The sequence below is a fragment of the Anomaloglossus baeobatrachus genome, chromosome 7, assembly GCF_048569485.1.
Source record: "Anomaloglossus baeobatrachus isolate aAnoBae1 chromosome 7, aAnoBae1.hap1, whole genome shotgun sequence".
NCBI classification, from domain to species: Eukaryota; Metazoa; Chordata; class Amphibia; order Anura; family Aromobatidae; genus Anomaloglossus; species Anomaloglossus baeobatrachus.
The window spans coordinates 16,286,081-16,300,190 of record NC_134359.1 but is presented as its reverse complement, the minus strand read 5'-3'; the positions used below and the strand labels follow the sequence as shown (position 1 = coordinate 16,300,190).

The 14,110-nt window shown below is 53.1% G+C and overlaps 1 protein-coding gene across 2 annotated transcripts in view; it reads left to right on the top strand.

Moving 5' to 3' along the window:
• USP37 (ubiquitin specific peptidase 37) overlaps positions 1-13,382 on the top strand; it is a 104,649-nt gene extending 91,267 nt beyond the window's left edge. For both annotated transcript variants that reach the window (XM_075317077.1, XM_075317076.1), the window contains one exon: positions 11,706-13,382. In XM_075317077.1, the coding sequence (XP_075173192.1) occupies positions 11,706-11,838 (133 nt within the window). In that variant the 3' untranslated portion in view covers positions 11,839-13,382. The remainder of the gene's footprint in view (positions 1-11,705) is intronic.
• Positions 13,383-14,110: the final 728 nt, after the last annotated feature.

Here is a 14,110-nt window from a genome sequence, read left to right as displayed (position 1 = left end):
TTTTGGGCCTAGGACGCCGGCAGCTCCGATCGTTCCCGCCCCCACCCTGTCAATCAGGGTAGGGGAGAGACGCTGTTTCACGGCAGCGACGAGGGCTGGAGCCTGATTTACATGCTCCAGCCCTCTCACTAGGCACAGAGGGAAGCAGGCTTCCCGCTCTTGGTCAGGAACGCCCAGGGCCCGCCCCCCTTCCTCTCTCAGGACGCCGGCAGCCATTACATGCATGTCTGGCTGGAGGAAGGACGCAAGGCTCTGGGAGACCTAGACTGAGGGGCTTTGGGGGACCACACACCCGCTCTTAAGCGGGCGGTAAGCGGCTTTTCAGCTGGCCCCTCTAGTGCCTTACTGTGTATTAGTGTACTGTGTCACTGGACATAGATATTTATTGATTTCTTGCACTGTGAGGTCGCTTCCTGGCTGAATACCCCAGATCGCTCTGAGGAGGCAGCAACATGTCATCCACAAGACGCAAGGCTGCCAAGGCTAGGGCTGTGTGCACTGCGTGTGCTGCATGTGGGGCTGCTCTACCAGCAGGCTCCAATGACCCCCATTGTGTGCAATGCTCAGATCCGGTGCTGCTTCGCCAGCCGGAGTCCGGAGAGGTAGTGACCCAGGCTGAGACGCTTGTAAGTCCTGCCCCGGTGTCAGGGACAGACTTTGCAGTTTTTGCGGATAATATGTCTGTGGCTATGGCAAAAATCCTGGAAACTTTGCAATCCATGCCTGGGGCTCAGTCTATGGACACGGCGAGGTCTATGTCCTCTAATCCTCCGCAGTTGGATTTAATCCAGACTGCAAGGGGGTCCCCGGCTTCTCAGGATGAGTATAATGACTCAGATGATTGCCCCAGCCACCCCAAGCGGGCTCGCTGGGAAAGACCCTCAACGTCATCACACTGCTCAGGGTCTCAGCGCAATCAGTCTCCCTGTGATGTGTCTGAAGAGAGTGATCAGGAGTCTAATCCTGGAACCCCTCTCAATCTGGATACCCCGGATGGGGACGCCATGGTAAACGATCTTATCTCAGCCATCAATAGGCTGTTAGATATTTCTCCCCCAGCCCCTTCAGCAGAAGAGGCAGCGGCAGAGCAGGAGAAGTTTCGTTTCCTCTATCCCAAGCGTAAATTAAGTGCTCTGTTGGATCACTCTGACTTCAGAGAATCAATCCAGAAACACGACGCTCATCCAGAAAAGCGTTTCTCTAAACGTTCTAAGGATACACGTTATCCTTTCCCACCTGATGTGGTCAAGCGCTGGACCCAGTGTCCAAAGGTGGACCCCCCGATTTCCAAGCTTGCAGCTAGATCCATAGTTGCAGTGGAGGATGGCGCTTCACTTAAGGATGCCAATGACAGACAGATGGACCTTTGGTTAAAATCTGTCTATGAAGCTATCGGCGCGTCGTTTGCTCCAGCATTCGCAGCCGTATGGGCACTCCAAGCTATTTCAGCTGGTTTAGCAAAAGTGGATGCTATCATACATCCAGCGGTGCCGCAAGTGGCGCACCTTACCTCGCAGATGTCTGCGTTTGCCTCTTACGCTATCAATGCGGTCCTAGAATCTACCAGCCGCACCTCAATGGCGTCTGCCAATTCGGTAGTTTTGCGCAGGGCATTGTGGTTAAAGGACTGGAAAGCAGATGCTGGTTCCAAAAAATGTTTAACCAGCTTGCCTTTATCTAGAGATAGACTGTTTGGCGAGCCATTGGCTGACATCATTAAACAGTCCAAGGGTAAAGACTCCTCTTTACCCCAGCCCAGATCAAGCAAACCTCAGCAGAGAAAGTGGCAGCAGAAGTTTCAGTCCTTTCGAGGTTCGGGCAAAACACAATTCTCCTCGTCCAAAGGGACTCAGAGGACGCAAAGAAACTCAGATTCCTGGCGGGCTCACTCACGCCCCAAGAAAGCAAATGGAGGAACCGTTTCCAAAGCGGCTACCTCATGACTTCCAGTCCCCTCCCTCCGCATCTCCGGTCGGGGGCAGGCTCTCCCGCTTTTACGACACTTGGATGTCACAGGTCAAAGACCGGTGGGTGACAGACATTTTGTCTCGCGGGTACAGAATCGAGTTCAGTTCTCGTCCTCCAGCTCGGTTCTTCAGAACCTCCCCACATCCAGACCGTGTAGATGTCCTGCGGCAGGCGGTGGACTCCCTAAGAGCGGAAGGAGTAGTGGTTCCTGTACCGTCTCAGGAACAAGGGAGAGGGTTTTACTCCAATCTCTTTGTGGTGCCAAAAAAGGACGGCTCGTTCCGTCCTGTTCTGGACCTAAAACTGCTCAACAAACGTGCACGCCAGACGGTTCCGGATGGAAACCCTCCGTTCTGTCATTGCCTCAATGTCTCAAGGAGACTTCCTTGCCTCAATAGACATCAAAGATGCTTATCTCCACGTGCCAATTGCTACAGAACATCAACGTTTTCTACGTTTTGTGATAGGAGACGACCATCTTCAGTTCGTAGCTCTGCCATTCGGTCTGGCGACAGCCCCCCGGGTCTTCACCAAGGTCATGGCGGCGGTGGTAGCAGTCTTGCACTCTCAGGGACACTCGGTGATCCCTTACCTAGACGATCTACTTGTCAAGGCGCCCTCTCAAGAGGCATGCCAACTCAGTCTACATGCTACGCTGGAGACTCTCCAGACTTTTGGATGGATCATCAACTTTCCAAAGTCAAATCTGTCACCGACACAGTCACTAACGTATCTTGGCATGGAGTTCCATACTCGAGCAGCGAGAGTGAAGCTTCCGCTAAACAAGCAGCGGTCCTTACAGACAGGGGTGCAATCTCTCCTTCAGGGCCAGTCGCACCCCTTGCGGCGCCTCATGCACTTCCTAGGGAAGATGGTGGCAGCCATGGAAGCAGTTCCCTTTGCGCAGTTTCATCTGCGTCCACTTCAATGGGACATTCTCCGCCAATGGGACGGGAAGACAACTTCCCTAGACCGGAAGGTCTCTCTTTCCCAGACGGCCAAGGACTCTCTACAATGGTGGCTCCTTCCCATCTCATTGTCTCAGGGAAGATCCTTCCTGCCCCCATCCTGGGCAGTGGTCACGACAGATGCGAGTCTGTCAGGGTGGGGAGCAGTGTTTCTACACCACAGGGCTCAGGGGACGTGGACTCCGCAAGAGTCCACCCTTCAGATCAATGTTCTGGAAATCAGGGCAGTGTATCTTGCCCTACTAGCCTTTCAACAGTGGCTGGAAGGAAAGCAGATCCGAATCCAGTCGGACAACTCCACAGCGGTGGCATACATCAACCACCAAGGAGGGACGCGCAGCCGGCAAGCCTTTCAGGAAGTCCGGCGCATTCTGAATTGGGTGGAGGACACAGCATCCACCATCTCCGCGGTTCACATCCCAGGCGTAGAAAACTGGGAAGCAGACTTCCTCAGTCGCCAGGGTATGGACGCAGGGGAATGGTCCCTTCACCCGGACGTGTTTCAAGAAATCTGTCGCCGCTGGGGGGTGCCGGACGTCGACCTAATGGCGTCTCGGCACAACAACAAGGTCCCGGCATTCATGGCGCGGTCGCGCGATCAAAGAGCTCTGGCGGCAGACGCCTTGGTGCAAGATTGGTCGCAGTTCCGCCTCCCATATGTATTCCCGCCTCTGGCACTCTTGCCCAGAGTATTACGCAAGATCAGATCCGATTGCAGCCGCATCATACTCGTCGCCCCAGACTGGCCGAGGAGATCGTGGTATCCGGATCTGTGGCATCTCACGGTCGGCCGACCGTGGTCACTTCCAGACCGTCCAGACCTGCTGTCTCAAGGGCCGTTTTTCCATCAGAATTCTGCAGCCCTGAACCTGACTGTGTGGCCATTGAGTCCTGGATCCTATCGTCAACAGGCTTATCCCAGGGAGTGGTAGCCACAATGAGACAAGCTAGGAAGTCAACTTCTGCTAAGATCTACCACAGAACGTGGAAGATTTTCTTAACCTGGTGCTCTGCTCAGGGAGTGTCTCCCTGGCCATTTGCATTGCCCACTTTTCTGTCTTTCCTGCAATCAGGGTTGGAAAAGGGCTTGTCGCTCAGCTCCCTTAAAGGGCAAGTCTCGGCACTATCCGTGTTTTTTCAGAAGCGTCTAGCACGTCTTCCTAAGGTGCGCACGTTCCTGCAGGGGGTCTGTCATATTGTGCCCCCGTACAAGCGGCCGTTGGATCCATGGGATCTGAACAGAGTACTAGTTGCTCTCCAGAAGCCGCCTTTCGAGCCTCTCAAAGAAGTTTCCTTTTCTCGCCTGTCACAGAAAGTGGCGTTTCTTGTTGCGATCACATCGCTTCGGCGAGTGTCTGAGCTGGCAGCTCTGTCATCCAAGGCTCCCTTCTTGGTGTTCCACCAGGACAAAGTAGTGCTGCGCCCCATTCCGGAGTTTCTCCCTAAGGTCGTATCCTCGTTTCATCTTAATCAGGATATATCCTTGCCTTCCTTTTATCCTCATCCGGTTCACCGGTATGAAAAGGACTTGCATTTGCTAGATCTGGTGAGAGCTCTCAGGATCTACATTTCCCGCACGGCGCCCATGCGCCGTTCCGATGCACTTTTTGTCCTTGTCGCCGGTCCGCGCAAGGGGTTGCAGGCTTCTAAAGCCACCTTGGCTCGATGGATCAAAGAACCAATTATAGAGGCCTACCGTTCTGCTGGGCTTCCGGTTACTTCAGGGCTAAAAGCCCACTCAACCAGAGCCGTGGGTGCGTCCTGGGCATTACGGCACCAGGCTTCGGCTCAACAGGTGTGTCAGGCAGCTACCTGGTCGAGTCTGCACACTTTCACCAAACATTATCAGGTGCATACCTATGCTTCGGCGGATGCCAGCTTAGGTAGAAGAGTCCTGCAGGCGGCAGTGACATCCCCGTAGGGGAGGGCTGTTTTGCAGCTCTAACATGAGGTATTTCGTTACCCACCCAGGGACAGCTTTTGGACGTCCCAATCGTCTGGGTCTCCCAATAGAGCGCTGAAGAAGAAGGGAATTTTGTTACTTACCGTAAATTCCTTTTCTTCTAGCTCTTATTGGGAGACCCAGCACCCGCCCTGTTGTCCTTCGGGATTGTTTTTGCTGTTTGCGGGTACACATGTTGTTCATGTTGAACGGTTTTTCAGTTCTCCGATGTTAATCGGAGTTAATTTGTTTAAACCAGTTGTTGGCTTCCTCCTTCTTGCTTTGGCACTAAAACTGGAGTACCCGTGATACCACGGGGGGGTATAGCCAGAAGGGGAGGGGCCTTGCACTTTTGGTGTAGTGCTTTGTGTGGCCTCCGGAGGGCAGTAGCTATACCCCAATCGTCTGGGTCTCCCAATAAGAGCTAGAAGAAAAGGAATTTACGGTAAGTAACAAAATTCCCTTCTTTTTCCCTCACCCTATGACGGCATCACGATATAAGGGTGCCGTCATGGGTTCGGAAAAAAAACAAATTACCGGTAAGTAATTACGTATTTCTTCGGCGCTCCATTGGGAGACCCAGACGATTGGGTGTATAGCTACTGCCTCCGGAGGCCACACAAAGTATTACACTAAAAAGTGTAAGGCCCCTCCCCTTCTGCCTATACACCCCCCGTGGGATCACGGGCTGCTTCAGTTTTATGCTTTGTGCGAAGGAGGTCAGACATCCACGCATAGCTCCACTGTTTTAGTCAGCAGCAGCTGCTGACTATGTCGGATGGAAGAAAAGAGGGCCCATACTAGGGCCCCCAGCATGCTCCCTTCTCACCCCACTTTTGTCGGGTGTTTAAGGTTGAGGTACCCATTGCGGGTACGGAGGCTGGAGCCCACATGCTGTTTTCCTTCCCCATCCCCCTGAAGGGCTCTGGTGAAGTGGGATCTTACCGGCCTCCAGGCTCTGAGGCCGGGCTCCATCCACAGACCCGGCGATCCTGCTGGAATGGAGCGGAGTATCGTCAGGGACAGGCCCTGCAACGTTAAGGTACTCTGTGTCCCCGTACAGTCTATGCACAGACACACTCCAGCGTTGCTGGGTGTGTCAGTGCGCCGGGGACAGTAGCGCTGCGCGCTTGGGCTTTACTCACTGCAGCTTAGCTGAGTGAGTTTATGTGTCGGGAACTACCGCGCCAGCCGCTGCTGGAGCTGCGGCGCGGCTGAGACTTGTGGTGCGCCGGGGACTTTCGCGCTGCCGCGCTTTTACGACGGCAGCGCTTATAAATCTAGTCCCCGGCTTTTGCGGCCTAGTTACGTTTCGTTCCCGCCCCCAACCCTGCCAGTCAGGGAAGGGGCGAGACGCTGTACAATGATCAGCGCCGAGGGCTGGAGTCTTATTTACATACTCCAGCCCTCTCACTGGGCACAGGGGGATGCCAGTTTCCCGCTCTTGTCTGGGGCACGCCCACGGCCCGCCCCTCTTCACAGGACGCCAGCAGCCATTCCTGCAGGCAATCTAAGCTGGAGAACGGACAGGCTCTGGGAGACCCAGCAAAGGGATTCTGGCGACCACTTACCCGCTTATGCGGGCGGTAAGCAGCACCTTGGTGCTGACCCCACTATTGCCACAGTGTTTTTTTGTGTACTTTATCCTTGTACTTATATTTGCAAGACCATACACAGACACACGCCAGCATTGCTGGGCGTGTTAGTGCGCCGAGGACAACAGCGCTGCGCGCTTGGACTATACTCACTGCAGCTTAGCTGAGTGAGTTTATCTGTGGGAAACTGCCGCGCTGGAGGCTGCGGCGCGGCTGAGACTTGTGGCTGTACGGTCGCTTCTTGGCGGTATACCCCTAGATAGCTCTGAGGAGACAACAGCATGTCGTCAGCATAGAGCAAGGGGGCCAAGGCACAGGTTTTCTATGCTGTCTGTACCGCACGTGAGGCTGTTTTACCGGCAGGTTCCACTAACCCCTAATGGGTAGAGTCTCTGCTAGTGGTGGCCCAGAGAGGGCCACCTGTGAAACTGTCCAGAGGACAGAGTTTGCAGTTTTTTTGCTGATAAAATGTCTTGGACTATGAACAAAATTCTAGCAACTTTGCAGTCCAAGGCGGTGACTCAGACCAAGGGCATTGTTGAATCAAGGCTCCCCGGTCTCCCTCAGTTGGAACTAATCCGTGCTCCAAGGGGGTCCCATACATCCCAGACTGAAGGCTCTGACACGGACGACAGTCCCAGACAGCCTAAGCGAGCTCGCTGGGAGAGACCCTCGACTTCACACACTGGTCAGGGTCTCAGCGAGAGGATTCTCTGTATGATGAGGTAGCTGGTCAGGTTTCTGATCCTGAGACCGCTTTCATTCTGGATGCTCCTAATGGGACGCCATGGTGAATGATCTCATAGCGCCCATCAATACACTGGTGGATATTTCTCCCTCAGCCCCTCCAGTGGAGGAGGCAGCTTCAGCAGGAGAAATTCCATTTCAGGTATCCCAAGCGTAAATTCAGTACTTTTTGGGCCTCTCTGACTCAGAGGAGCAGTCCAGAAACACTACGCTTATCCAGACAAGCTTTTCTCCACCGCGACATCCTCCATAGTTGCAGTGGAAGATGGGACTTCACTTAAAGATGCCATTGACAGACAGATGGACCTCTGGTTGAAATCTGTCTGTGAAGCTATCGGCGTGTCGTTTGCTCCGGCATTCGCAGCCGTATGGGCACTCCAAGCTATTTCAGCTGGTCGTGCGCAGATAGACACTGTCACACGTACATCTGTGCCGCAGGTGGCGTCCTTAACCTCGCATGCATTGCGACTTACGCTATTCATGCTGTCCTGGACTCTACGAGCCGTACGCCGGTGGCATACGCCAACTCCGTGGTTTTGCGCAGACCCTTGGGGTTAAGGGAATGGAAGGCAGCTCCTGCTTCCAAAAAGGGCTTAACCAGTTTGCCATTATCTGGTGACAGACTGTTGGCTGAGCGATTGGATGAAATCATTAAACAGGCCAAGGGTAAGGATTCTTCCTTACACCAGCCCAGATCAAACAAAACCCAAGGAAGGACAGTCGACGTTTCGGTCCTTTCCAGGCTCGGGCTGGTCCCAATTTTCCTAGTCCAAAAGGACTCAAAAGGCTCAGAGGGGCTCAGACTCCTGGCGGGCTCAATCACGACCAAAGAAGGCAGCCGGAGGAACCGCTACCAAGGCGGTTTTCCTCATGACTTTCAGCCCTCTCTCTCGCTCTCCGCATCCGCGGTCGGTGGCAGACTCTCCCGCTTTGGCGGCATTTAGCTGCCACAGGTCAAAGACCGGTGGGTGAGACACATTTTGTCTCACGTGTACAGGATAGAGTTTTGTTCTCGTCCTCCGGCTCGATTCTTCAGAACTTCCCCACCTCTCGACCGAGCCGATGCTCTTCTGCAGGCAGAAGGAGTGATAATCCCTGTTCCTCTTCAGGAACAAGATCACGGTTTTTACTCCAATCTGGTTGTGGTGCCAAAAAAGGACGGCTCTTCCGTTCCGTTCTAGACCTAAAACTGCTCAAAAAGCAGTGTAAACCAGGCGGTTCCGGATGGAATCCCTCCGCTCCGTCATTGCCTCAAGGTCTCAAGGAGATTTCCTAGCATCAAGAGACATCAGGATGCTTATCTCCACGTGCCGATTGCTCCAGAGCACCAGCGTTTGCTGCGATTCGTTATAGAAAACGAGCATCTTCAGTTCGTAGACCTGCCCTTAGGTCTGGCGACAGCCCCACGGGTTTTCACCAAGGTCATGGCTGCAGTGGTAGCAGTCCTGCACTCTCAGGGTCACTCTGTGATCCCTTACTTGGACGATCTACTTGTCAACGCACCCTCTCAAGAGGCATGCCAACGCAGCCTGAACGTTGCGCTGGAGACTCTCCAGAGTTTCGGGTGGATCATCAACTTTTCAAAGTTAAATCTGACACCGACCCAATCACTGACATATCTTGGCATAGAGTTCTATACTCTCTCAGCGATAGTGAAACTTCCGCTGGACAAGCAGCGGTCACTACAGACGGGGGTGCAGTCTCTCCTTCAAGGCCAGTCACACCCCTTAAGACGCCTCATGCACTTCCTAGCGAAGATGGTAGCAGCAATGGAGGCAGTCCCTTTCGCGCAGTTTCATCTGCGTCCACTTCAATGGGACATTCTCCGCCAAAGCGATGGGAAGTCGACGTCCCTAGACAGTAACGTCTCCCTTTCTCAGACGGTCAAGGACTCTCTTCAGTGGTGACTTCTTCCCACCTCATTGTCAAAAGGAAGGTCCTTCCTACCCCCATCCTGGACGGTGGTCACGACAGACGTGAGTCTGTCAGGGTGGAGAATAGTCTTTCTCCACCACAGGGCTCAGGGTACGTGGACTCAGCAGGAGTCCACCCTTCAGATCAATGTTCTGGAAATCTAAGCAGTGTATCTTGCCCTGCAACCCTTCCAGCAGCGGCTGGAATGCAAACAGATCCGAGTTCAGTCGGACAACTCCACAGCGGTAGCATACATCAACCACCAAGGCAGAATACGCAGTCGGCAAGCCTCCCAAGAAGTCCGGCGGACTCTGATGTGGGTGGAAGACAGAGCATCCACCATATCCGCAGTTCACATCCCGGGCGTAGAAAACTGGGAAGCAGACTTCCTCAGTCGCCAGGGTATGGACGCAGGGGAATGGTCTCTGCACCCGGACGGGTTTCAGGAAATCTGGGGCCTTCGGGGGAGGCCGGACGTCGACCTAATGGCGTCTAGGCACAACACCAAGGTCACGAGTTTCATGGTGTGGTCTTACGATCAACGAGCTCTGGCGGCAGGCGCCTTAGTTCAGGATGGGTCGCAGTTCCAGCGACCCTATGTGTTTCCCCCTCTGGCACTGTTGCCCAGAGTGCTACGCAAGATCAGCTCCGATTGCCGCCGCGCCATCCTCGTCGCCCCAGACTGGCAGAGGAGGTCGTGGTACCCGGATCTGTGGCATCTCACAGTCGGCCAGCCGTGGGCACTACCAGACCGGCCAAACTTACTGTCCCAAGGGCCGTTTTCTATCTGAATCCTACGGCCCTGAACCTGACTGGGTGGCCATTGAGTCCTGGATCCTAGCGTCTTCAGGATTATCTCATGACGTCATTGCCACCATGTGACGGGCTAGGAAGCCGACGTCTGCCAAGATCTACCACTGTACGTGGAAGATATTCTTACCTTAGGGCTCTGCTCAGGGAGTGTCTCCCTGGCCATTTGCATTGCCTACTTTTCTTTCCTTCCTGCAATCGGGTTGGGAAACAGGTTTGTTGCTCGGCTCCCTTAAAGGACAAGTTCCAGCGCTGTCTGTATTCTTTCAGAAGCGCCTAGCACGACTTCCTCAGGTACGCACGTTCCTGCAGGGGGTTTGTCACATTGTCCCTCCGTACTGAGGCCGTTAGACCCATGGGATCTGAACAGGGTACTAATTGCTCTCCAGAAGCCGCCCTGCGGGCCTCTGAGGGATGTTTCACTTTCTCCACTTTCACAGAAAGTGGCCTTTCTGGTAGCGGTCACGTCTCTTCGGAGAGTGTCCGAGCTAGCAGCGCGGTCATCCAAAGCTCCCTTCCTGGTGCTTCACCAAGACAAGGTAGTGCTGCGCCCGATTCCGGAGTTTCTCCCTAAGGTGGTATCCCCTTTTCATCACAATCAGGATATCTCCTTACCTTCCTTTTGTTCTTATCCATTTCATCGATATGAAATGGATTTGCATTGTTGGATCTGGTGAAGAGCACTCAGAATCTACATTTCCCGCACGACGCCCCTGCGCCGATCGGATGCACTCTTTGTCCTTGTCACTGGTCAGCGCAAGGGGTCGCAGGCTGCCAAATCCACCCTGGCTCGATGGATCAAGGAACCAATCCTTGAAGCCTACCGTTCTGCTGGGCTTCCGGTTCCATCAGGGCTGAAGGCCCATTCTACCAGAGCCGTGGGTGCGTCCTGGGCATTACGGCACCAGGCTACGGCTCAGCAGGTGTGCCAGGCGGCTACCTGGGCGAGTCTGCACGCCTTCACCAAGCGTTATCAGGTGCATGCCTACGCTTAGGCGGATGCCAGCCTAAGTAGAAGAGTCCTGCAGGCGGCGGTTGCCTCCATGTAGGGAAGGGCTGTTTTTACAGTCCAAACTTGAGGTATTAATTTACCCACCCAGGGACTGCTTTTGGACGTCCCAATCGTCTGGGTCTCCCAATGGAGCGCCGAAGAAGAAGGGAATTTTGTTACTTACCGTAAATTCCTTTTCTTCTAGCTCCAATTGGGAGACCCAGCACCCGCCCTGTTGTCCTTCGGGATTTTTGGTTGTTCGGGTACACATGTTGTTCATGTTGAATGGTTTCAGTTCTCCGATGTTCCTTCGGATTGAATTTGTTTAACCAGTTATTGGCTTTCCTCCTTCTTGCTTTTGCACTAAAACTGAAGCAGCCGTGATCCCACGGGGTGTGTATAGGCAGAAGGGGAGGGGCCTTACACTTTTTAGTGTAATACTTTGTGTGGCCTCCGGAGGCAGTAGCTATACACCCAATCGTCTGGGTCTCCCAATTGGAGCTAGATGAAAAGGAATTTACGGTAAGTAACAAAATTCCCTTCTTTGGCAATAAGACCCAGTGATCGCCAGAGTGGGGGATTTCAGCCCCTGTGATTGTAGTCGGGGGGGGGGGGGGGGGGGGATGTGAATGGAGCAGCTGGTTGTGCCGCCCCGTAGGATTGACCATGTAGTCGCCATACACTTTACATAGGACTGCAGCAGAGATAAATTTGTGTTCTTGTTTTGTAATTTCCCATCTGAAGCTTTTAGGTCTTTTCTTTCTCCGTAGGGACATATTTGATGACATGATTGAAGAGGAGAAAAGAGCACAACCCTCAAGCACTGACCCAAACAGATCAGTATCCAGACCCCCGATGTTACCGTCCACCCCCGGTGCGCAGGCTGCTCTAGGCTTGCACTGAATACAGATACTTTTTGGCTTTGCGAGGAGTTTCCTGCCGCAGGGCTGTAGTTGGTGCATTTACAGGGGCCCCCGTGGCTAATTCTGTAGGATTCTGCCGGACCATGGCACAAAATGAAAACTGCTGAAGTCGCCGCTTCTGAAGCTTTTACGTTTGCAGATGAGGCGGCAAAGCTTTCGTCTTCTTGTCCTTTTCTTGCAGCAATAAGCTTTTTCTGTCCGAATAGGACCCAAAGGCCTGAGTGACACTACACAACCGCAGATCCGACTTTCTGAACTGTTGTTTTTTTTTTTTTTTTTTTTTTCCCATGAGCATATCTGGGATTTGGATAGAAAACCAATGTTGTTCAATAGTTTAAAGGCGTATTCCTGTAAAAATCTAGCGCTTATCCTACTGATGGTGGATAATGTCCTGATCGCTGGGACCACCGGTGATCCTGAAAATGGGTCTGCGGAGACCAGCGCTCCACTGTATCCAGCAGTCCCATAGGTGAAAATGGAGAGAGGGCCGAGCACCTGCACCTCCGCTCCAGCCAGAGCCCCGTTTTTGGGATTGCTGCGGTTCGTGACAGTCGCTAAGATGGGGGGGGCCATTTCAGGCCGGACAGAGGGTGATTGTAATGAAATGTAAGTCCAGAAACCTCTGCCGCCATGATCGTGGCACGTCGCATATCTCCATCTGTGTGTCCTCAGCCGCTCCTCTCATAAGCTACACTTTTTTTTTTTTTTTTTTTTTGTTTCGTGGCCTTTTATGGCTGAGGGGGGTTTTTTTCTTGTTTTTTTTTTGGGGGGTGGGTGATGGAAACTTTATATGAGAGCTCTAGGCTTTGCTAATACTTTGTACGGGGGGGCTTAGCTGATTTTCCCTGGATCATAGCAATAAGACGGTGCGGTAGGATGCAGAGGAACACGGACGCTTTTCCGAGGAGGTGGACGCGGCACGACTGCGGGGCACTGACGACAATCAGCCGCAGAGGTGGCAATGCTTTTACCCGTTTCTACGTCTGCATATCTGGTTTGTGACTTCTTTTTATACATGTGGGCATTATTCTGCGCTTTATTTGGAACTTGGATCCATATTTCTCGTTTTTTGTTTTTTTTTTTTTTGAAGGTTTGTTCTTTTGCGTCTTATTTACCACCAGAACTGAACACGTTTATTACTGGTGTCCAGGCCTTGGCCCGTTTCGCAGCCTGTCCTCCTGAGGAACGTTTTGGGTCCTCTTACTTCAGTTTTCACTTTCCAAAATGCGGTTTTGTGTAAATCTTTGTAACATCCTATCCTGTTTTCTCTAACCCCCCCCCCTGATATTTCAGGTAAAAGTGTATTTTGATTTCATTGTACATATTCTATTTAACTATTTTAGGCTTTGTTTTTATGTTCGTCTTTGTTCTGTATGAAAAAGACATAAAGAGGTTCAATAAGTTGCTGCATTTTCTGTTTTTCTTTTATTGTTCCTAGCATAATGACTAGGTGACAGCAGCAGTTTTAGGGATCCCCCTCCTTTCCTCCCTCCAGTAACCAAATCTAAAAAGTCCCAATGAAATAATCGCAATAAATGTTTATAGCAAAATCTGTGTGTTCTAATCCGTATGAGAAGGGGCAAAATGCATATAAGACACATGGAGCCGCGGCTAAACTAGTGTGGAGCTGTGCTGGCGCCTTGTGATCACAGGACAGGTCCAATGGCCGTCATCGCATGACCACATAATCCAGGGGTGGGAAACCTCCGGCCTGCGATTACTTTTTATGCGGCCCCTGGGGACCGCAGTACTTCGGCAGCAGTCAGCGTGCTGAGGATGTACTATGTGGGCAGGGTATTGTGGGATGCGCTGGGTTCCAGTCCCACAGAAGAAGAGCAGCAAGCTTACCGGCCTCCCTGCTGTACATGCTGTGTGACTCCTGCCTCCCTGCTGTGCATGCCTACGGGTGCTGTGTGACTCCTGCCTCCCTGCTGTGCATGCCTCCCGGGTGCTGTGTGACTCCTGCCTCCCTGCTGTGCATGCCTCCCCAGTGCTGTGTGACTCCTGCCCTCCCCAGTGCTGTGCATGCCTCCCCAGTGCCGTGCGACTCCTGCCCTCCCCAGTGCCGTGCGACTCCTGCCCTCCCCAGTGCCGTGCGACTCCTGCCCTCCCCAGTGCCGTGCGACTCCTGCCCTCCCCAGTGCCGTGCGACTCCTGCCCTCCCCAGTGCCGTGCGACTCCTGCCCTCCCCAGTGCCCTCTGTGTCCCTTTGATGTCTGTGCTTCCTCAGTTGTGCCCATGTCTCACAGCTC